Here is a 25,070-nt window from a genome sequence, read left to right as displayed (position 1 = left end):
CAAAGTATACTGTACAAGTTTACGCGAAACTGATATTGATGGTGTTTAAGTGACGTGTGTCGCACTTCTTTGCATATTTATTGCTATATGATTATTGATAACGTGAAATATGCATCGTCATTGCCATTCGTATTAGCACGTATATAATCTAAAAATATTTTTAGGCGTACAGGGTGTTCTTCTATAAAAGCGATGTGTATGTCGACCATGGAACACCCTATATTTTTGGATAATAATTAATAGAATTCTTTTTTTATATCTTATCAATATCATTTTTTGGTAATGCTAACTGTTTTCCGGAGACCGATTGTGAGTTTTGGGTATTTTGCGGAAAAAGGTATTTGGAAGTTGCAACTTCGCCGCTGTGCCGGTTAAATCCTTTTTTACCTGTGGCCTGTGTATTTCTATTATTGCATATACTAGAAAGGACAATTCTAAAAGATTCTTCTTGGAAGGCAGGATTGAGGACATTCATTGCGTAAAATCATCATCAAATGTTTAAATGACTAATTATTGACGGAATGATAGTGAACAGGTAATATGATTTTTTATTGTATGTGAGGTAGTTTCGTAGTAGTAAATTGGAATAATTTAATTAAATCACTTTAAGTGTAACTCTTTCCCTGTACGTCTAGGAATTAATCCGTGGCATTTTTTCTTGATCTACAAAAAAAACACTTTTTTGCATCCGATGTGGCGCACGCGAACCGACGCGCGACGTACGAGACAAAATTGAAAAAGAAGATCTTCAAATTGATTAACTTAAATTTCCACCAAGAATATCGTGTAATTATGCAGTTTTGAGGAAGATTGTTTCACAGTAGGTAAACAATACCGGTTTCGAACTTGGCGCATGTGCAGATCTCAAGGTCAAAGATCGCCGCTGTTGTATCTATACTGTTAAAATTTATTTTCACGAGGTTATTTCTTACCCCTTCCCGAATAATATTTGTAGTTGCGAAGAACGCCCTTCTTATTCAATAACTGCATACCCATACCTACTACCATTGACTAATACTCCAATGCTACTACTAATATGTATGCAAGCAAGTTTTTACGAAAAGAGTCCGTCCGTCGGTGTGCCGTTTTGTGGTTAGAGATCGCTCTGCATACTTAGAGAGTTGAAAAAGGAAAAGAAGTGCTATAAATCTAAAAAAATTGAGAATTAAGGTTTTCACTCCCCACCCTGTATATTATATGCACGTTCAATTTTTTAAGGTGGTAAGTGCGATGTTTCTCTATTATTATTTTGAACGATACAGTAGGCTATTTTTATTTTAACTCATTGGGCGCAGTCCAAAAGGAAGTTATGTTTGACGATGCTAATAAACTACGAGTAAGATTCCGTTGTAAAATACACTAAAAGGTTTGCCAATTGAAAGAACGGATTTTATTCATACATTCCGCCATTAGGAGACTTGTCAGTAACTGCCGACTACAATGTTACTTACATTGACACTGTAAACCCCTGTCAAAATTAACTCGAATCCGTTTTGTAAGCGATTGATCGTACTGAAATGTTTTTCCTCCCGTTCGAGATCTGAGACTGCATGTAACCGAGTATGACTAACGATCGTAACAATTTTTCTTTCGCACGCGGCATTGGGTTTCAATAACCTTGTAACATGACTTGCGTATCTCTTTTCATTCTGATTCAATAACGCCAGTTCATTCAGATGAACCTCTCTCTTTTTACCTGCCCGCATTACTGTTTCGTTTCGAATAAATATCAAAATGTGAAATACTTCAAATTTTGTTCTTTTCTTATACAGTGCGATCCTAAAGTAGGGGGTCAAAAAGTTACATTTTTGTAAATGGAACACCCTGTATTTGGTTCCAATTCTAATTCTAAATGAAATTGTACCTACCTCTTTTTTTAATATACGTATGTAAAGCTAACGATATGTTAGTCTCGTTATAGTGAAAGTCCGAACTATAAGAATAAAAAAATCGCAAGTGCGAACGTTTGCAGTTTGTTAAAATTTGATTTCAGGCTTCATATCATTTATTTCGAATTTAATAGTCAAACGTAGTTCTCTCCGATATTGAAAAGTTCATCTACAGGGTGTTTTCTGTGTAGATCTAAAGTTATAAAATTTTATATTCATAATCTGTTTTAACATTGGAAATGTTTGTGTTTTCGTATTTGGGTACCTACAAAACACGTTTCGTTCAAGACCAAAAGACAACGATGTCGCATCAAGTGACGATTCTACCGTACTCGCCCGTGAACGGTAGATTAACGAAAAGTTGCGGACACTGTCGATACGGTACTTACTTAATAGTGCTCAATTGTTTTGTTAATTCCAATCTAAAATTCTCTCACATCTCCTTTATAGTATTACGAGCATGTGATGACTCTTATTATTCAAGTTGACGTGATCCCAGTGGATTGCGATTTCTGTGATTTTTTAATGGGACACTACGTATATTTTTGTGTCATTCTTTAACTTTCATTAATGATGAACTTATCTCGAATGGTTTTCGAAATATCTTGATATTCATAGTTATAATTGTTATAAATAATAACAGTGCAAAATTAATTTATGCATGTTTTTAAACATTTGTTAATAAATTGATGTTTTAGTTCATAAAATTGTGTTTTTGTTGTTGCAGTTGGTTCCATAAATAATTATTTAATAATTGTGCATTGTTACTATCAAGTTAATGAATGAGTGTTTCATTAAAAAAAAGACTTTTGACTTGTACTGTAATCGTGTGGCCCTTTTGTTTGTCATCGCACCTTGTATAATTCAAAATACTTTTAAAATAAGTAGCACTATCTCGACAATTTTTTTCTTCGAGTCATAATAGCGCAATTATTTCTCAAAAAAAAAATTCGAAAAACTGTCAAATTTTTGAGGACAAAAGGTTATAACAGCGAAATTGTTAAAGTTAATGGTATAACATGTTACATAAAAAATGAAATACTTTTCAAGTACTTTCCATATCAGTTATAAAAATGGGGTGTTCCATTTAAAAAGACGCTAGTTTGATACGCCACTGGAATACAGCACGCTCCTGGCGATCAAACATATTTTAGAAACATGGCGACGATCATTGTGACTAAGACTTTTTTCAGTATCTTTTATGGTAAAGGAATTATGAACCGAGGGGCCCGAAATGCTACACCCTGTATAACATTCTTCTGTGGGTGTGTTTGTGACTGAACTCCTGCTAAATGGTTGGACGGATTTTGATGAAATTTTTTTATGTGCGTCTCTGTCCCCCGAATGGTTTAGATTCACAATTGGGCCCGATAGGGATTTTTTAACTTCTTTTTTCGTTGATTTCGCACTCTGCCATTTGGCTTACCGATCGATGCATGCGTCAGTGCCGATGTGTTTACATGTTTGCATTCTGTAGACTCTGTTTCCGTTATCGTATATCCGTCAATATCGAGCATACGAAGTCGCAGGGGAAAATATGCTCTATCTATATACGAGCCCTATAGTTATCAGATGTTTTTTCAAAAATAAACAAAAGCGGTTATTGAAACTGAAATTCTTTCTTATTCCTATGGTTTGCCATGTTTACCTACAACTCACCATGCTGAATTTTTAATTTTTAGCGTCACGCGATTTTAACTATGGTAGTCTCTATGAGTCCTTTGAAGAAATAGTCACAAGATTTAATAAAAATTCTTTTTATGATTTAAATAATAAACAATTTGTAACTTTTTGATGCAGTAGGCGTTGACAAACTGTTAAAATAATTCATTAATGGGTCCTTAAACATAATAAAGAAACATATTGTGCCATACATCGTTGTATTCGTATTAAAAAAAATACTACTCAATACAGTGTCTATTTTCCGCTTGACATCTTTTTAAATAGGGTCAGGCAAAAATAAAAACGAATATGGTTAATTTCGGTTTTTTTAAAAGATCATTTTACCAAACTCTAAAACTTTTTTCTGATTTAACCGATTGTGTATCTCTTATGGTTTCCGATTTACCCATGCTGTTCATTCGTATCTTGGACACACTGTATAATAAAGTAGAAAAACTTTGCTGACAATAGTGTATGTTTTGTTGAATTTTCGTATTTTCGAAATATATTTGATTTTTATTAAAATTTGTGCGCGCATGCGTAAATCCACTTTTTGAGCGCATGTGCAGAACGAATATTTGAATTCATGATTAAACTGAGTTTTATCTGCAGTTCACATTTCGTGAAGAAAGAAATTCCTACTTTTTCGTCCACCATACGCGTTACTCAATGAAATACGACTCAAACGCGCAACCTTACTGAGATCTCAAACTCTTATAGGGACGAAAGCAATTCGCGCAATATTTTCATGTTTGAGACCCAAAAAATTTCAATACCTGTTTGTTTCGTATCTTCTGAAAGACTAACGTCTATTGAAGGTATCGAGTACTCCAATTTTGGAGATCATCTGATCGGCATTCTCCATCTATAGAATTACGCAAGAAAATTCCAAAAAAAATTTAGGCAGTACGCATATGGTAAGTATTACGTTTGTTTTTTGCATGACTTTTGTAGGGGAAAATGGTGTAATCTCCGGCGAAACATCTCTTTATACGCGCCGTATAAATTCAGCCACTACCCTCAACCTTAAATTGGTATCTCGTAGTTTAAACTCCAGTTTAGTGCAGTATTTTGTATTAAACTTGTGTTAATAAAACCAATGTTGCTTTAAACTACATCAGCACGTTGAGCTTGTTATAGCGTGCTCCGGCTCGAATTGAGCATCACCGTAGGGGGTTTACGACTTGCCGTTAACTACATAATAAGCAATAACAGTAACGCTTAAGGATTTACACATTACTTAATTAGCGGTTAATATTTACTTACAGGGTTTAGAGCGGAGGAGATTGGAAAAAAAAACGAGAGCCTGCGCAAACGGTTCAATCCTGCTTGACATCTTTTTTTTCAAATTTGCTCAGTTCATGTTTCACAGAAGCGTAGAATTCAAATGGAAAGTTAGAGTTATGTAGGTCAATTTAAACAATAAGTGTAAATTTTGAAATTACCCGCTCGTTAACTCGGCATAAAAAGCAGGGCGCGCTGAGCAGGAGGAATTTGGAGGAACAGTAAATGCTGGGAACGTTGCTGCAGTGGGATGAAATCGATCCATTTTATTCAGACTCTCGCGCTCGCACCTGACCTTGCGGCATGTGTCCATCACTTCGCCGCGAATGGCAGCCATATTTTAATTATGTACATTTAAATGAGCGGAAATTGTATTTGGTTTCCCCAAAACTTTTACTACCCCCTAACGAAACCTATCAATTCACCTTGACACGTCTGTAAACCGCGCAAGTTTTAATAAGTAGTAGCATTTAAGTGGCCACACCCCTGTTCAGCCTAGTTATTTACCATTTACCAGATTGCGGACACCATTCCATAATACGGTTGATGGCAGGTCCGCGTACACCCACTTACCCAGACTCCCAAAGTACCGACAGCGATAACGAATCTGACAAACTCCACGTCCTTTATTTCCCCGTGGGGCTACTGTTGTAGGTGTTAGAGCAGAACAGATGATGATGATGGAACGTTGTTCTAGTATTTCCTTTTCATCTGACTTTGTTAGATATCGATCTGGTTGGTTGCCTTACCGAATCGTGTGGATGTGCAATTGGACATATCCCCTGTACCCTACCCCTTATCCCCCATAATTCTTCTTCGCCGCAGAAACGAATTTTTCGCCCAAATTTAAACGCAAAAAGGAAAAGCGCACGTGTACCTACGCTCATTTTAATTTTACGTGCGAACAGCGTGGAAATTAAAATTTTCAACAGTAGGTTCGATTGTAAAATGGCGAACGAGAGAAACTTGTTGCGGAACTACATTTTCTATCCAGCTAAATCGCTTGTAACAAAAGACCAATCCCTGATTAAATAAAGCAAATGTCAATATTTTAGACGTCATGAAAAATCAATGAGCTGCTCCCATTCGTTCTTTTCATCTAAACGTACCCACTATATTCCTATAACTTTGCTTTAGGGTGAAACTGGGCTCGGATTCGTTGTCTTCAAAGTAGGTAACACATAAAACTTGGCAACAACGTGTATCTCCCAAATAATGTAATATCAAGTTTTTGCGTTGTTGACGATGAGTTTTTTTGCTACTTTTTGAGAGCGCGACATCTGACAAATCGGTAAAAGTTTTGTGTGTAAAAAGTTTCACGATGTGTATTAATGTTCAAGTGCTCATTTGTCATTAAGAAAGTAGAGTTTACCAAGGTCAGGATTGCGGTATTGAAAGATGGAGTTTTCCACAATACTTTCCAAGCAACGAGCGATCGAAAATGAGTTGTTGTCGAGTCGCCTTTGGAAATTCAAATTAAGTACGATTTTCCATGTAAACAAAAATTCCAAAGGCGACTCGATAGCAACTCATTTTTGATCGCATAGTACTCAAACTATTGAAACGTTGCGCAGAACATGGAAACGGTAATACTAATGAAAAACGTTCGAATTTTAGGTCAAAAATACTTGGTGAAAAGATTAAAGATTGCACTTTCGGGAGTGGGATTCGAACCTACGTTCGGCTCTCGGCTTGAGTTTCATCGCTCTTTTGAAATAGTACCTTGAACGTGACGATATGTTAGTAAGTAAGTAATTCTTTCAACACGATTGTCTGTTGCATAAGGTCACTTGAAGTGAATAAACAACTCGGTACATTTTTCAAAAGTTCTATTAAACACAGTAAAGAATTACATGTACAATTTATTGTACATCTTTCAGAAACGGTTAAGGATGGACAAGTAAAACAAGTTATCAAACGCATTGAATAAAAACACTATAGTGTTTTATTCAATGCCAAAAACCATTGCCAGTGAAATCGTTTTTGACCAAAATCATATTGAACACCAAAAAGGAATAGGGCACCGAACAATTTAGTTTTGTCAAATGGAATTTTAGTCAGCACAGAAAACTGCAAATTTTGCTCGCTTACGAATATAATAATCTAATCTCCACTCTTCAATGATGACAAAGTTGCCTATGCAATCGCACTCGATCTGGGACACGCTGTATATTAAATAATAAATACGTAAGATTGACTGTTAATTTGATCTAAATAGGAATTAAAATCCTTCAGAACCTCTAATGACTAAATAACAAATTGCTAAAATGCAAACTGTTTATACGATTTTTTTTTAATTCAGTCAGTAGGGAACCGATCACATTTTATACAGGGTGTTCTTAAATATGACGTAAATACGGAGGGGACTAATTCTTTGGTTTGTTTTATGACTAACAGTCCATATAAACATAGGTCCGCAAACGATCTACAGGGTGCTATAGTTCTACCGTACACTTTACAATTTAAAGATACAATTTTCCATACCAATTGTCAAAACTAATAAAAATAAGATATTATCCAAATAAAGCCAGGGCCTACTGGACTATTTTAAAAGTTATGTTTTTATGTAGCAATTTACTTGTTTTTTCTCGATAACGATCATAGATATGAAAAATTATAAGAGACCAAACCCGCTTTTTTTGCCAGTCAATTACCATTTTAAACAAACTGACAATAAAATTTGGGCCTCGAGAAATCGAATGCCAAAGTTACACCGCACTTGCGGCCCACATCGATTCGACTAAAATTTAAGAAAAATTTCGAAAGTTTTTGAATAAGTTGTCAATAAATATAATAAAAATGGTTTAAAATAAGATTTTTAGTGTAGTGTAGTGATTTAATTAATATATTACCTCTTAGTAAACCGATTATTAATCATTTTTCGTACTTCCGGGACTAAAGTAACAACTTCACTCCATTATGACAAGTACTGAAGTGTCACTTTTTGTCCCGCCGGGATTAAAATCAGACGAAAATCCCGGAAGGATGAAATTACTAACAAGGCAATTTCAGTAGGTTGTTCCACATTTTGTATGCGGCACTACTTCTTAAACGCATCGTACTGCTGCTCATATAGTTTTTTGGATTTCGGTGGTATCAATCTTTACCTACTTTGGCCGTTTTTTATCAATATCAAATACACCTTTGTCACCCACCACCTTTTTATGACACTAGCAATGACAGTTTCCAAATTATTTTTGTTACCATGGCATAGGGATTGTCATACCAACGCAACGTTCCTATGGTAACTTGTTAAGCAGCGATTTTTTGAAAGAACGCGTTCTCTAACTCCATACATATTAAGTGTTTCGGTTTCGGAAGTACGAAAAATATATAATAATAGTATATTATATACCTTGCGACTGAAGTAGTGGTCTTAATCCCTCAGGTAAATTATGGCCTACCCTTCGGTCGGGCCATAAACTTTACCTTCGGGATTAAAAGTACTACTTCAGTCCCGCGGTATATACTATACTATTATTCATCTTTGAAATTGTAATAATCAATTATATTTAAAGAAACAAGTTTGCAAACTGCCGAGACGTTTTTAAATATGAAATGAGAGTTTTTTGTATAATAGAGATTAGTTTTCACCATTCATCAACTTCTGGTTATTTTATCCTGGCATTATTCCAAACTAGTCATGCTAGATTAAATTAACTTCGATTCTATTCGAACATTGTACCCTCTAAGGTTAGCAATAATAATCCAGCAATATCAGCAATACAGCAATGGAATATGAGTAGGCGATCCATTTTGGAATTTTCCAAATATTGTGAATGATTATAATGTGTAAGTAGGTATACCGTATGTGTCGCAGGTTGAACGCACCACAGGCAAACAGAATTAATGTACTTTTTCGCGAAGGATCCACGAAGGCTTTGATATGTATTTGAAGTTAGCATTCAACGTACGTTATTGCGCTTGCCAGATGTTAGAAAGAGACTGGAGTAGTACGATGAACGGTAATTTCAAAGGCTCTCGTGGATCCTTTGCGACAAAATCCATTGTCATTTGCTAGTGGTGCGACACACTATATACATATTTTGAAAAACAAAACGAAAGCTTCAAGGTTAAAAAAAGAAATATGTTTTATTGTCATGGCGATTGGTTTTAATTTTATCTTTATTTAATTTAAAAGCCGCAGGCATTGTTCCGCTTACATTGATATCTTCAGTGAACCATAACCTTTTGTTTATTATAATAATTGAATATCGAAGCAACTTTCTCGAAGTAGTTTTGGTTGTATAGAAGAAGCAACTCATGTTTTTTTTAATATACCGTGGCGTTAGATATTTCTCAAATTTACTATAACTGCAAACGAATCATCATTCTATATTAACGCAACAGCAGTTTAACCTCAAAAATTGCTGAAAGAAAGCATCAAAAATTAATTGCGTCGCAAAAAAAGTGGTCAAAGCAAAACGGTTTGAGACTGAGAATTGAAGCCGTGGACGATCTGTTCGGTATCTGTAGCGTAAAACGAAGGAAGAAAACGGAATTTTGAATAACGTTCGCTGAATGAGGTACGTCGCGTAGGTTATTATTAATTATACGACGCGTCAGAAGGAATTAATACTTTCGAGATTTTCTTTATTATACACGACTTGTGTAGCCATTTTGGGGCATTCTAAATGCTTCCGATATTAACGGGTTATTAAATAATTTCAATCTGATTACCTTTGACTCTCTATGCATAGGCGGGGGATACAACAATCATCGCCTTATTTTCCTGAAAGTATCGCGTTTTAATATTCTGTAGGTACATGCTGACCCACCCGACGCTTGTTTATTTTAAAGCTTAGTTTAAAATATTAATCTGAGTGCTGCAATCGAACCAGCGATCGTCCTTGCAACTAGCACGTCGATGTGAAACACTTCCCGTTTCTCACCATTGTGTCTGTGAGATCCGCCGAAATCGATTTGAAAACATTTTAATGGCAGGGAAAACCGGCAACAGGGCATTAAGTTAGCAGTTAGGTCGCAGTTTTCAATTCGAACAACTGAGATGAAATTAACTTAAATAATTAACAAGAATTGAAGAAACTTTGCTTTGTCTCGACAGGCGTATTCATTACATTCTTGCCTCTCTACCTCCAACGCCTTTTCCAGTTTGGCACTTTGTTTTTCCGACATTAGGTACGCACGTGTACGACAAAAGTCTGCTATCGGCGATGATCCGTTGATTTATCAAAATTTCTCAGTTTACCTCATAATTTTAGTGCGAGGAGAGCGTGAACTTCGCACGCTCTTCCAAAGTTAAATTCAAGGAAAAATTCGCTATTCAATGGCATTTAAATTGAAACTGGAAGTAAGATAAGGGGGTTATCGGAGATAAAAACAAAAAGATTAGATGCCATTGCAAACAGGCCAGATAAACCAAAATAGGTGCTTTACGTTTTAAGTGTGCAGATTATAGTGTGTATGTAAAATAACAGTTCGAGTTGCAAAGCAGAGGACCGTAAGTGTTAAATTGCCTGTTAAAACATCCAATTTAAACTAAGGATCAACTTTTCTTCTGGTAAACATGATACGGATAGTAGTTATGGCAAACAAACCGGATACTACTGTGTGAACATTGTCCATTTAGTTTGTCCCACCTACTCCTGTCTGGACTGGCCTTTACATAAATTCAACATTTTTTCTCTGGCATTGTACGCGATTGACCTCAGCTGAACATAACATTCTAAGGTTATCACGTGTATTTTTTACGCTATTTATAAATAACGACCAGTATCGGTCGAGGTTTTAATACCTAATCTAAAGCGAATTTTGTATAAGGCCCCAGATTTCGTTCCTGGGATACTTTCTTTCGAGAAGAACTTTTTCAATTTTACCCTGGCTCCATCTGACGGTTGTAATTGGGGGTGCTTAGTGGGTGGGTCCACCCCTTTCCCGATCAATGTTGACACGGCACGCTAGATAGTCATGACGTCACACCCGGGCCACTTCCGTACCCGCCATATTGAGACTATTATTAGTTGGAGCTTTTCCTATTGCTCATTATTTACGTCAATCTTAATAAAGATGGCATTACGTACTTCTACCTGTTTTAAGTTTTCTCACAATCGTACGGTGCAGGTCCCCAACTCAACGTTGCCGCACTTACACGATCATTCCAATTAAAACGACATACGCTTTTTATATTATTATCTCGAGATTTGCCACTTCTCTAAATTGTATCAACATCTCAAAGTTTACACTAACTACAACAGATTCATGCCAGTTGCTTTTGTATCCAGGAAAATTGGCAATCAACCGTGCCTTATGTCAGTTGAAATGAACGGTTTTAAATGTAAATGGTAAAATTTTGCGATCCATTGTTCTCGTAATTTGCATCATCTTTTGCGTAGGTCTGTGGTGCTCCAAGCGACTCGAAGCGGAAAGTTACCCAAATGAGAAGTACGCAAACGACATTTTTTACGCAACTATGCGAACGTATGCACCGAAAGTTGTCCAAATGCTAAATTGCTTCCTATAGTAAGTTATTTTGGCTAATTATTATCGTAACAGAGTTTTCTATTTCATTGCCAATCAAATAGTTTACCTACCTGATGTTTATTGCAGCCCTGTTACTGTTGGAGTATCGCAAGGCTCCGTCTTGGGTCCAATATTGTAAATGTTAGCAGCAAGCAAGCACTCATAGATGATTAAAAAGTAGACATTTACAATTTGCATTACCCTTCGAAATCGTTATTGCTACAGAATGCGTTTGCTTTAGTAAAATTTATTTGTGTGACAGTATAGTTTAAATCTTCTAGTGATAAGCTTACGTCATTGCGAAATGGTTAGCGTGAGGTGATGTTGAAATGTGCTCATTTTGAGCAACTCCGTATAGCAATTATAATATCTGAACGTTTAGAGTAAATTGTTATGTCTTAAATTTATCAATTCTGAAGTGGTCCAAAATTTTAAAAAAGCAATTTCTCATAAAATGTCAGTTGAACTGAGGAGAAATAATTGCGAGCATACTGTTCTATTTGTTACACAATTCACTTGTATATTCCGTGGAAAATGTCATTTGGAGTGATCGTGCAAAATGTAATGACATTTTACTGATCTGGACCCTTTTAGTACACATTTATAATACGGTATCGCTAATAAATCAATACAACAGAGTATAGGAATCTGACAGATGACTCCTTTTATGCATTTCGTTATCGACCCGAAATTTTTGCAATATGTTCATTATAGAAATTAGAGAAATTTTCTGATAGCAACGATGACATAATAGAGGGATGGTTACGTAAATTTAATTACGTGATTTATTTATTTACAATTAACTAACAATAAACTTATAACAGTCTTAAATTATGGGATTCATTTATAACAGTGATTATTATTTACATTTTTAACATCACACGTACTTCAAGCACAATTCGATTTGCTTAAATAGCAAACGCCCATCTTTCTCGAAAGCTGTCGAACGGTCTCGAATATTCTAGAACAAACACGTCATATTTCCCGGATAGACTGCGGGACGTCCGTTTTCGTTTCTTATGGTCGATGAGTAATCTTTTATGGCGCCTTGATATCTATTGAGATCTCTAGAATATTCTCTACAGTAACTTTTTAAATCTTATGCGGTATTTTGTAATTTTTTTTTGTTCGTACCTCAAAATGCGGACCCCTAAAGGAAGTGCAAAAAACGTTTTGATCATGATTTCCACTGAATTGTTGTATTTGAGAAATTTTCGAAATCAAAACAAAGAATTACAAAAATTTTCGAATTCTGTTTTCGGCAACAGACCTACAAGGTAGATTAAATAAGGGAAAAAACGCATTTGAAATTTTTGAAAATAACAGATATCACCACAAAACTGAAAAGGCCAAATTTTGTTTCCACTTTTCCTATCTTAAGGGGTCGGAAATGGACGGCCCATTAGCATTATCTCATAATTTCGAACAAAAAAGTTTTTTTTCCATTTCCAGTTGAGAAATAGACAAAAAAATGGTTTTGGAAAAAATCCAGTTTCGGTATCGTTGTTGGACTTTTCCTTATTAGCATGATAGTGTCCCTGGTACTTATACAAAAACTTATGTTTTGTTCTAAATATTGTTCGCGGTGTCTCGTAGATGAACCATATTAACTCTTAATGTTAATGATTCTTACAAGATCTTTCAAACTCTATACAGTCTGTTTCAAATTAAGTCGCCACTATTGCTAACTTTCTTAGTTGTAGAGTTAGCAACGGTTAAATTACTAAAATTGTGTATTTTTTCTACTGAATCCATATTTGTAATTTCAAAAAAAACAAAACATCACATTTCAAATAACCAACATGTGACTTTTTATAAGAAACACTCTGTATATTATACCATATATCACAGCTTATTATTCTCTATAAACGTTCTTAATGCACCATACCCAAAATACTTAAAATTACAGATTTGGACTCTGTAGATAAAAATTTGCAATTTTGATCATTTAACCATCTTTATAACTACACAACTAAGAAAGTTAGTAATAGTGCCGCCTTGATTTGAAACAGACTGTCTACTGCCCGCGACAAGTGACATTTGTATTTATTTCACAGTAAGAAACGATGAAAATTTCAATATTGTATCACAATTACAACAAGTTCAAACAACAATAATAATATGTGGATCATCCACGAGTTCATTCAGCTACTGGCTTGGGCATACTTGAAAGTCGCCTGTGATATATGGAAGCATTCTTATTATTAGCGTTACTTCAATTTGTATCATTAATTACATAAACTTCAAATATTTTTGACTCGATTTTTGAGTATCTTTGGATAGGATATTGGGCATGCTTTTTCGAAAAAAAATTGTTTGTCCTTCGCCATCTGTCAAGGTTTTTTAGAGTTGTAAATTATTTGTGGCGGTGACATTTGAAATTTTAAAAAAATATGGAATTTGGTGAAACTCAATTAAAAATTTTTCTTCGAAAAAGAACCTAAAAAATTATGTGTCGGTAAAAGGCCCGTGCAGCAATTGTATTCGTATCCCTTCAGGCAGGTAAAGGCATTTTCGAAAATAATTTGTTTCGCAAATTAATATTTGGGTCAATTATCCTTCGCTGGAAGTATGGCTCGTCAAAAACATCAGATCAGCCGAAAACAGAAACCTTTTTTTTTACTTACCTTAGAAGGTAATAAGTTGAATCACTTTTTAAACAATTGCGTCAGGTTGATTAATTTTATCGAATAGCTTTACATATTTCAAATTATGTATGTATCTAGGAATGTAGTTTGCACTTCCTCCAAGGCGCATTCGTTCCAAAGGTTCGTATTGAAAAACTGTTCGACAAATTTGTTCCTAAATTCTTAAGGAACTCATACATGGAATTTCGCTAAGTTCTTGCTCACCTTACACTTCCGTTTAGGCTTGTGTCGTCTTGGCGTAGGAATTTGGAAACATTTTAACAAAACGGAATGGATCTCGACAAAATAATTTAAAAAAACACACAAACAAAACATTTGTGACCCTCGGTTTATTTGAAAAACTGGTATGTAATAGATATAATTGTGTAAAGTGGCGTGTCATCAGGAAATGTCATGGTGCCTTTATAATTTGCAAGCAGTAAAATCATTAATAAAAATTAAGGACAATATTGGACCCAAACGGAACCTTGTGGGACCCCAGATTGGAGCTTTAAAACTATTTGCTTATAGTATTACAGTGGGAAATTAATGTCATCTCATGACTATGCCGATGATGAGTCAGTCCAGACCACAACCCCCCATTACTAATTTCGTTGCTTATTGTTCAAATCAAATTGTATGTTTAGATGCACTTTTTTATTGTTTCCCAAGCATCCCTTTCACCCACCAAACACGTCAAGATCAAAATAGTTATTACGTATGTCTATGCTATTGTCAGTTTTGTAATGTCGAAACTTGGCCAGTTTTGCCTTGAACTTTCATCGCACATACGTTAGGGATCCCCAATTAAAATCAGAGGTGTGAGTGACATCGGCGTTGTTGCAGGCGCTGGCGTGAAGATGGAGCAATTCCAGGCGGTGCTCGACCCCCGGAAACAGGAGCTCCTAGAGGCGCGGTTCCTTGGTGCGAGGGTGAGTGTCATTCTCATTCCTCCTTTTAGTCGTCATTATTGTACAAAGGCAGATCTAAAATTAACGCTTCCCACTCTCCCCGTCCTGTAAATTATACATATAACTCTAAAAATACGATCGGGAACGTGTAAAGAAGCTTTTAAGAATTCCTCGATAAGCGCATATCTCGACGAGCGGTTTTAATCGACGATGACGAACGGCATATTTTTCAATACGATTCTCTTTTATTTTCAAATTAGTAGAATTATTGATACAATCAGTAGGTGGCGTTGACTGAGTGCGGTAAACTGTAAAGGTTAATATTATCAAAATTAATGGACGCCACTGCGATATGACGCGCTTTTCATAATTAACTAATTCACATATTGTTATTTTATTCAGTTGGTGACCTTCAAATTACTGTCTTTACGTAACATTTTTCATTTATTAACATTTATGTAGTAGTTGTTAAATGATAAGCAAGTGAGTATTTTTTTTGTAATTGTTGCTGGGTCTCTTTGTGAAACTGTTTCGGTTATTTGTTATTGCATAATACGACAATAGAAACTAGTTGCGCTAGTTTTTCGCGGTGGTCAATTCGAGTTGGACTTTTACTTCGATGTTTATACCTGCTGTTGTCGTGGCATTCGAATCTTTAAACGGAAAAACAAACAATTATAAATTATCATTCTGCTGCATGTTCGTGAGTGTTCGTAAATAGTTGTAGGTCTTATTTCGATCCTAAAATTGGCAATGCTGACGATTTCGTTACTAAATTTCACATCCTACAATAATTGGAATGGTTTCGTTTCTTTCTAACGCATTGTTTTGAACAAAATCTAATCGTGTTTATAGGAAGATTAGCCGTGAAGCGAACGGTTTTATAAGAATGGTGTCGTTGCACCTGGTAGGTTGCATTGCATTCTAAGTACAGTCGCCCTCAAAAGTTGTTTTGTCAGAGCTTACAAAAGTGGTATAATTTAGTGTCTAGTTAGTTTTTTCCTGGTAGTTCTGTTGGCCCAGGTCCGTTACGTGCCGAGTATTTTTCGGGAACCGAATTGGCAGATCGCTCAAAACCTTGGTATTTTGCAGGTGAGCTACAGCTTTTAATCGGGTCATATTTTGTGTTACACAAAAAACAGTAGGTTGATATTTATGAACGATTAGAGGTACCAATTGGGTGCGCGCAACACTTAAATTTATTAAGCCTTCTCTTACCACACACCGCAACTACAGCTACACGTAGTTTTATTTATTCTAGTATGATCACTACGGCGGATAAATACGCATATGAATAAATTTTATTACGTAACAGTAACCTTGATTTTTAAATACACATTTACTCTGATAATGTATCTACGTTAAATATTGAATGCAAGTCGAATTTCGACAAAATGTCTATAATAACGAGACGTGTTCACACTGCAACATTGTTTGGCGTGCAATGAACTTAACAAACGCAAAAATGTAGACAACCGTAGCCGCTTCTCTCGTACAACCTTGTGATTTGTGCGGCCGTCAGCACCCGGTATTTATGTACGTTACAAACGTTTAAGGTGTTCATTAATGGTCGCTAATCGTCCATTAACAATTGATTGTTCTAACAAAAAAAATGATCGCTCTCTTCCAGTTCCACTGTTACAATTATGCGTTTTACGTGTGTTACATTAGTCATTTATTTTAATCATATCGTTATGTAGAGCGTTAATTGGGAGGGAGGGGGCGCCGTTGCCATTTCTACTTTTCTCATTTTGTAATGGACACACAATTTTATTACGAACGTAGCGGTTAATTTCGCACATGGTACTTTTATTGTAAACTCCTGACATTTTTTCGACCGTGAGTAGTTAATTTTACGTAAAGTTGGCCACATTTCTAGCATTGCTTGACAAATGACAAATATCGTAATCAAAGAATCTGCGTGATTGGTTAGTTTTATCTATGCAAACAGATAATCAAATGTGCCTTGTAATATGTTCTCTACTACCCAAGCTTTTTGACAGTTTTTAAGCCAATGCGTGACTGTAGTATTGGTGCAAAAAAGTTAGTCACCTAAGTTTATTCTTTGTATCTCCTTGCATTAAAAACTAAATTTATTACCTTGGGTTGAAGTTAAGTGCTCTTGAAATTGTTGAACAAAGATTTTCAATGTACAACTCTCGAAAACAGGATTGGACTAGGCTCTTTTGACCCCTGCCCTCAAATAATTCCATTGCCTTCACCCTTAAAAATGATGGGTATTTAATTGAAATAGGTAACTGTTTTTTTATCAAATGAACAACACAACTTTCTAAATGAAAGGAGGCACCAAAGTCCATTATTTACTTAAATATGAACTAATTGGGAATCTACCTATTGTTATGTTGACCGATTCTGCTCTTTTCATACTTTCTTCTTTGAATGTAGCGACGTTATGGGGCCTAAGGAATGACAAATTTCAAAGGAGGTAAGTAGTCCGCTCCTCATGTCCGGCAGCCTATTATTACTCCTAGGTGAACCCCAACGTCCAGGTGCTCATGCTCATTTGTAATGAAGCCGAGTCGAGTCGACCCAGAGGAGAGGAGAGGAACAATGCCAAAGATCGGTTATTGTCGGGCCTGTGGATCGAACGCGGGACGTTGGAATTTGGATTCGTTATTTCTAAATTCTCAAAATTCCTCCCATATATATTTCTCAAAACAGATTTTTTTCGCCCCTCTTCGTTTAATAACCTATAATTTATGACATATTTATATTTTACACCTGTGATCCCGATCTCATACTTTTAGGATGATTAGTTTTCAGAACCAATTTTTAAATGCGAACTATGATTCATGTTATTGTTATTGCCACAAAAATGCCTATACTAGTATGCGCATGCGCACCCCATCGGACTGACGAACGGTTATGTCGCAAGTCCGAAATCAAGGCAAGACTCTGTACGATTAGTCAAAATAAAGGAGTAGAATTAAAGGTATTTCAGTGGAATTATCTGTAAATTAGTGGTATTGCCGGAATTAATGGAATTAATGATGGGAGTTAGTCATTAAAGAAGAAGAATAGCATCCAATATATCGGAAAAATACAAAAACACTTATATTACAAAAATAAATATAAGAACTAATGACAACAACAGTCAAATTAAATGTTGTCAATGTTACCAACCGTCAAATTAAAAAGTAGCAGGCATAGGATATTCGCGATTTCGATTAATTGTAAATCTGTTAACTCTTCTCTCACAATACTTTCAAATATTTAAAATGTGCACAGTGTGATTTTGCAACATATCACCACCATGACTGGAAACTGTATTTTTTAACACAAAATCTAAAAAGACTTAAAATGTGAACACTGTAATGGCAAGTATATTGAAATTTTAGGCAATCAATTTACCCATATATACGAGGTTCGCCGCTAACGTTCGTTGGGTCAGCTATTATCTATATAATTAAAAATGGATGTCTCTCTGTCTGTCTGTCTAAACCGTTCATCCGATTGCGAGGAAACTTTGTTTTGTTGTTACCATATTGGTTAATTAAATCTTCTGATCAACCGGGTATAAATTATCAATCAAAAACGTATAGCAAAATTGTCTGTAGCTTCCCAAAGCTCTTTTTAAGACCCAAGGGCCAAGTTTGCCTCTCTTGGACAAATACACGTTTCACTTAAAGCAAAGCAAATACAGATAAAGTTAAATTCATTATCTGTAGTTTGCTAACTACATATAACCTACCGTTTAATAAAAATCACACATTACATATACACTGTGTTCAAGATAAGGATGTCTATGATGGGGATCTTGGAAACCATAGAAGATACGAAGATGGTCAAATTAGGGAAAAGTGGCGCCAATTAACTAGTTATTATCATGCTGTAAAGAATACCTGAAAATTCCGATTACTGCCCAAGCTATATGCCAAAAAAATTGTCAGTATCACACAAAATACTAAATTTAGTTGATATCAGAACTTTTTTCGCCGAAAAATAACGACTTTGTGCTCGAGTGCACCATCCCGTTGAAACCATCAGTTTCCAACTTTGGGTTTTTTTTGTGTGTGCCGTACATCGTTGAATTCGTAATAAAAAAATAAAAACAAAATCAGCAAATTTTGGTTTTTCGGGCATATCATCGGAAGTAATCGGAATGTTTCGATTTTCTTTACACTATGATTGTTTAATTGCGCAATATTTCCCTAATTTAACAATCGTCGTATCTTCTATGGTTTCGAGATCCCCATGATAGACATCCTTATCCTGGACACAGTGTATAAATAAGGTGAAAACTTGATATTTTTATCCAAGGATTCATTTAGACTTATCTGTTCAGATGATTTTAACAATTAAAAACCTTCATAAATGACAGATTAAGCAATGTCAACCTTAAGATTAGATAAGTAGATTATCTATTTGTTGATATCTTTGGTTGATACAGTGCCATCTATGCACACACAAACAAGATCAGGTGTAAGTAACGCTTTGATTAAGATTTTATATGCGGTTTCCGATGTTACAACAAAGTTCAAAAATACCTACCTCAAAACCACGAAATTGACGTGCCAAGATCAGATCTCAAGAGAAATTGGTTATCTGAGAGTATTTCAATTACTTCATTGATCCATAATGAGTTTTTTGGAAATATGGAAAAATTCAAAATTTAAAAAAATAGGAGCTATTCAAAATTTCCTGATCCAGATTCAATTCATTTAATATTCTTAAAAAAAGGTCACACTAAATACCACTGAAGTTGCATTTTTGTACGTCCGTCGACCGTCTGTCTGATTAGGTACGCAATCTACATACCTCGTAACGTCGTTGTCGTACATACTTCGGAAAGTGCCGTTTCTCCTGTAATAGAATATTAATAGAGAGAACAGGGCATGCAGTAGGCAGCCGCTTGCTACTTTTATTTATTGTGCGGCTGAAAGCTTTTCAGTTGATCACTTGATTGTTTGGCCGCAAACGCTGGTTTGTAAAAATCGTACCAATAGCTCCTTAGATACTTACACGATATGGTACTATGTGGTACAATGAATTCTTCCAAACGTGATGTTTCGTTTAGGCCATATCCGCATATGGGAAATTTAAGAAGGGGGTAGGCATTGGCTACTTGGTAGGAGACTGACCACAATTATGGCGATTGGTCACATTCATAATTTTCTGGAGTGCGGTTCGGAAAATGAACCGGTACGAACGTGAAATCATAGAGCATTTGCTTTATGAAAAACATCCAGAGGTTTGTTGTGTGACTTGTTTTCTGTAATGTTGAAAAAAAGAAATGTTAACGAATATGCAAGAAAAAGCCAACATGTTGGAAATACGAAATCATTTGAATGGTGTATTAACTTCTCGACGATGAATTGACTAGAAAGCTTGTCGAACGAAATGATCCGCTGCTAAATACGGGAAGTGACGTTAAGAGGTCGTGAGTCATGCTTCGTGGACAAGGGTCAGAAGTGTTCAAATCAATATTAAATTAGTTCCTCTATTTTCTGGCCGACCCTTCTGAATGCATGCGATATGCAGAGTAGGTGGAATCGATAATTTGTGCGCCTTGTCGTTATCGGTCTTTGCTTTTTGATTAAACCGCCCTTTGTAAGAAAACGCCATTTTGCGCTCTATAGGAATGAATTCCTTCCACTAGTCACAATGGTTTGTCAAAATGAAATGTCAGTCGCTATTCATAATCCATATCTTGTAGGAAGGCTTATTTGTCTTCTTATGTCAGTGTTTTTATTAATTAAATCAACCATAACACGCTGTTTGTCTACTGATAAGCGAGGTTAGACTTACTTAACGCTGATACGCTTTATCCTCTTAAACCCCCATTGATTTTCCATAGCCTCCCAAGTTAACTGACGCTTTGCTAAAAATGTACATATGTTTTGATGTTTATTTTGTGTAATGATAAGCCCAATTTTTAAAATATTTTTCTTTTGCAGGTATGTGCATTAAAATACGCAGTGTGTAATCGGCGCATGTTTGGTGAGTGTTCCCATGTTATTGCGATTCGCGCAGCCATTTTTTTTCGGGAAAACGCGATCTTCCTCCGCTTGCGCTATCTAAAAGTAAATTATAAATAACTTTATCGTATCCGGTAGATAAACTCGGGCACTGTTCAAAAGAGTCGTATGTGTAACTAAACTGAATGTATATAATATGGGTCAACTGTTAGATAAAGGGAATCTGTGTGGACGTAATTCATTTTTTTAACTGCGATAAATGCAAATTGTTTGAGGGATGGGGGGGGGGGGGCGTTCTGAGAGATCATAACCAGTTAAATTAACATTTTCATTCGGATAATGACATTACAAGCAATAGTAGGTATAGGTATGCATTAGTACGCCTTTTTCACCAACTTTTCAGAGGATCAAGGGTTAGGTTCCGGAAATGTGAACTATATACCTTTTTTTTTAAAAAAATTCTGGATCCCAGGTTTAGCCACAGTTCAGCTCTTCTCTGTGTAGGGAAATATATAAGATTATTCTACTCATGGCCTTATTAGGCTATGATTCTACTCAGCTTTGAGCTAGAGTCGAGATTTTCTCGAATGGTATTTTTTTTTGGTCGACAACTTTACCACGTTGCTTCTTCACCTTCGTACTAATTTGCTCGTCTCCTTGTGTCCGTTTGTTCTAGAAACTGAAAAACCCTTGAAAAAGATGATTTGAGATTTCCGAGATTGGAGGAGAGTACAAGGGACTCGGAACTCCTACATAAAGTATGTTTTATTTATTACACTGAATTATGTATTTTAGGGGTGTTATGTACCATTGAATATAAACCGGATTAACAGTCGTGTTTCCGTATGCGAGCTGGGTGTCAAAAAATGTATTCTTCGTATCTTGTTTTAACTGTTATCGTATCTTACTACATATGCAAGATAGAAGAAAAGTCAAAACTGCCTATTTTAAGTATCTTTACGTAGAAACCAGTGACCTAAACAAAAAAATGTTTGGACCACAGTTTCTGAGATTTGATCTAAGGTTGGTATTTTTAGATGCAGCAACCTGTCTTAAGGTCATTTGTTTTTAATTCTTTTTCCTGATTACATTGATGTATCACAACCTAATCTTTTTTAATTTCAGCCATGAAAACCTCATTTTTTTGCTGTTTTTAAATAGTAGCGTTGATAGTAGGCAATGGTTTCATAGAGATTTTGTTTTGTTTATTTATACATGGTAATTAAGGCAAATAATACCAATCAATAAAAATGGCTGACGGTAGAAACATGCCATTTCGAAAGTGGGACATTTTGGAATTGCGGAAAATGGGGATTTTTTGGAAATGTTGCAAAGATTTGACGGAAATGTTGCGGAAATATTTAGGACAATTGGGAAATGCTTCACTAAATCTTAAAAATCGAAAATGTGCAGGATATTTTGGAAATATTGCGACAATTTTGAAAAATATCGAATATGCCGTAATATCAAATGATTTTAAATGTTCAGGAAGTTTTGAAAATATGTAGGGCATTTTGAAAATTATGGATAATCAATATTGAGAACGCGTTTAGTAAGTGAAAGAAATTTTGGAAATTTTTTGTACGGTTTCTTGTACAGTCCGGTAGAAAACAAATGATTAACAAAATGACATTGGCCATGCCAACTGCTCGTGGATTTTAGCGGATGTTCCGAAATGTTTCTACACGTCGTCTAGTATAAATACAGTCGCAGGTAGCCGCCCACTGCAAAACTTATGTATTTTTCTTCGCATGGGCTAGGTAGGGATGAAAATATAATATCATAATTTGTGTACATAATTCACAGGCAACCAGTTTTGCATACTGAGGCTACCTGCGATGATTAACGTGACTGTTTTTTATACTAGAAGACCAATAGCTACTTCATGACAGTCTAATTAAACAAATTCCCTTGGTCGCGGAGGAGGAAAAGGTACGCAGGGTTTATAAGTTAGAAAAGCATTTCTCTCGCTTCGTATTATTTCCGTAACTGCATGTCCCCATTAATTATTTCCCGAAATGCTGTTTCTGAAAGTGACATGTAACTTTTACATGGGACAACCAGTTTGTCTCAGATTTTGCATATGCAGGGGTGCCATCTAAAACTTTGGAAAAGAGGGGGAGGATGGTATTCTAATGAAAGGTCCCATCGAAAGGAATTGGTTTCTACAAACTATGACTGTCTTCCGCGATTTCTTTTCGAGATCAGTGGATGTCTCAACGAAAGGAAGTTTTCTACCAACCACCCCCTTCTCTCTTACCTATCAAAATTGGTGGAGACGCTGGCTTTATTCTTTATGGTACTCTAATAAAAGGTGTCGCTTTCCTCCACGACCCATTATTCGGATCGGTTCCTTATATTCCTTACCTTTTTGTAATTGTGGGGGGAGGGGGGGGGGGCTAAAAAGTCATATTATCCTTCATGGTATTCTAATGAAAAGTCTCGACAGCATGAATTAATTCCTACTGTCTTCTTTCCAAGATATGGTATAATTCCTCATACCTCGAGAACGGTGTCGGACGAGAATACACACTTTTGAACGAGACATATCTACTGATGAAGTCAAAACTTTAAGTGCTAATATTTCGACAATGGGATGTCAGAGGAGGGTATTTACAAAGCGATTGGAACATTTGGCCAAATTACATCTATTAGTGCAGTCAAAATGAGTATCTTGTTGTCGGAAGAGGTTACTCACAAAGAACGATTGGAACGTTTGTACGAGACATATTTATGGGCGATGTGAAAACTTCAAGTGCGAATATCTCCAGAATGAATTTGTCTGGTTAGGGTATATCTCGAGAACAAAGTGTCAGAAGATACAAAGAGAAATCTGGACAAGGCGTTGGTGGTGTGAATATATCAAGAACGGTGTGTTGGTAGAGTTCACGTTCAGGCCCACTTTTGCTCAAATTAGTCGTATCAATTGTGCTGTACCAATTATCAAACTATTGTCTAAATAACACACATTAAGCACGAAGTCTTCTTTTAAAATCCTTTACTCCGCTATGCAAATTACGTCAAGTGGGGTGCTAAAAATGCGCTTTACTGTGGTGGTGATGGTTACCAAAACTTAAAATGTCATTATCTCGAGGGCGAAGTGTGAAAGGGTATTCACAAATGGAAAGTAATAGGTATGGATGAGATGCAGGTATCCGTGGGTGGGCTTAAAATTTTTTGCGCGGGAACTCATATAATACTTTTACACAAAATTTCAGTTTATATGGAGAACTGAGTTCTTTAGTTTTTTTTCTTATTTTTAAAAAAGGCGCCAATAAGTTTTTAGGTTAAAAGAACTTTCCTCTTCGGGTCTTTTCTTAATTGCAGGTAAATGACGGAGGCGCAATTATCAAGTGACGTAGTACGTTAGAGTGCATCACACTGACAATAAAATGACAGGAACATCTTTAACGAAATGTGGTATGAGAGAGGAGCCATTATTTGGGCGTCCTACCCAAATTTTTTGATATCGGAAGTAAAGAGCGATTCAAAAAATTCAGCATCATAGTTGGCGGTGATACGGCGTTTTCGTTAACGAATCTCAATTCGCGTGTCAAACCGACCTATTAATTTAAACCCGATTCACATTATCGGTCACGTCACGATCCTTTCACGGTGCGGTGCGCTTCCTTTGCCAACTATGACACTGAATTTTTTAATCGCACCAGACACATTATGATTAGGATTACATTCATTGATCTCGATTCATAACTTTTATGTTAGTCTGTGGAGGGTGGTCATTCTGTTGACCTACACTATCTAACAGAACCGATGGTAATTCTTGTTTCCTTTGTTTTCACCTTCCCCTAAATAATAAGATGTTAAAGGGCGCCGGGTTTTTACGTCGACTAAAGGGTAGCATGACGCTGAATGTGATCACACCAACTATACCTACTTCGTGAAAATTAAACTCTGTAATTGTGCTTACACATTCTGAGGGTGAAGAGAGTCTAGGTATGTTCGGTAATTCGAGAATCTTAAAGGCAGTGCAGCGGGACTTTGCTGAAAATGGGGGGACCACATTTGCATTGTTGATTGTAGGAACTTATTGAATGATTCTCGAATAATTTTGCAAATGCAAAAATTTTCCGAGTCTCATTGATCTAGGTGATTTTCTATATCTGCCAATCATTTGTCACTATATTCGCAACTCAAGCACTTTCAAAGTTGGCACTGCTGCGTGACGGATCCATTTTTAGAAAAATCCATCCGCCATCATTCACTTTAATCTTGTTAATTTCTATGTACCTAGTTGGCGTTGAAACAAGTGACAACAAA

At 35.9% G+C, this 25,070-nt stretch overlaps 1 protein-coding gene across 7 annotated transcripts in view; it reads left to right on the top strand.

The window, feature by feature from the left end:
• The window catches only part of LOC116176426 (serine/threonine-protein kinase tousled-like 2), a 100,511-nt gene that overhangs the window by 34,667 nt on the left and 40,774 nt on the right, over positions 1 to 25,070 (top strand). For 3 of the 7 annotated variants that reach the window (XM_031494982.1, XM_031494986.1, XM_031494983.1), the window contains one exon: positions 14,789 to 14,874. The exons of 2 other annotated variants lie outside the window; for them this stretch is intronic. In XM_031494982.1, the coding sequence (XP_031350842.1) occupies positions 14,789 to 14,874 (86 nt within the window). Of the gene's footprint in view, positions 1 to 14,788; positions 14,875 to 15,761; positions 15,946 to 20,782; positions 20,815 to 25,070 lie in introns of those variants that run through there. 2 more of the 7 variants (XM_031494990.1, XM_031494991.1) reach the window with 2 other exon arrangements.

The sequence above is a fragment of the Photinus pyralis genome, unplaced genomic scaffold (genome assembly GCF_008802855.1).
Source record: "Photinus pyralis isolate 1611_PpyrPB1 unplaced genomic scaffold, Ppyr1.3 Ppyr1.4_LG7, whole genome shotgun sequence".
NCBI classification, from domain to species: domain Eukaryota; kingdom Metazoa; phylum Arthropoda; class Insecta; order Coleoptera; family Lampyridae; genus Photinus; species Photinus pyralis.
The sequence above is the reverse complement of the archived record's forward strand: the minus strand, read 5'-3'. Positions and strand labels throughout refer to the sequence as shown.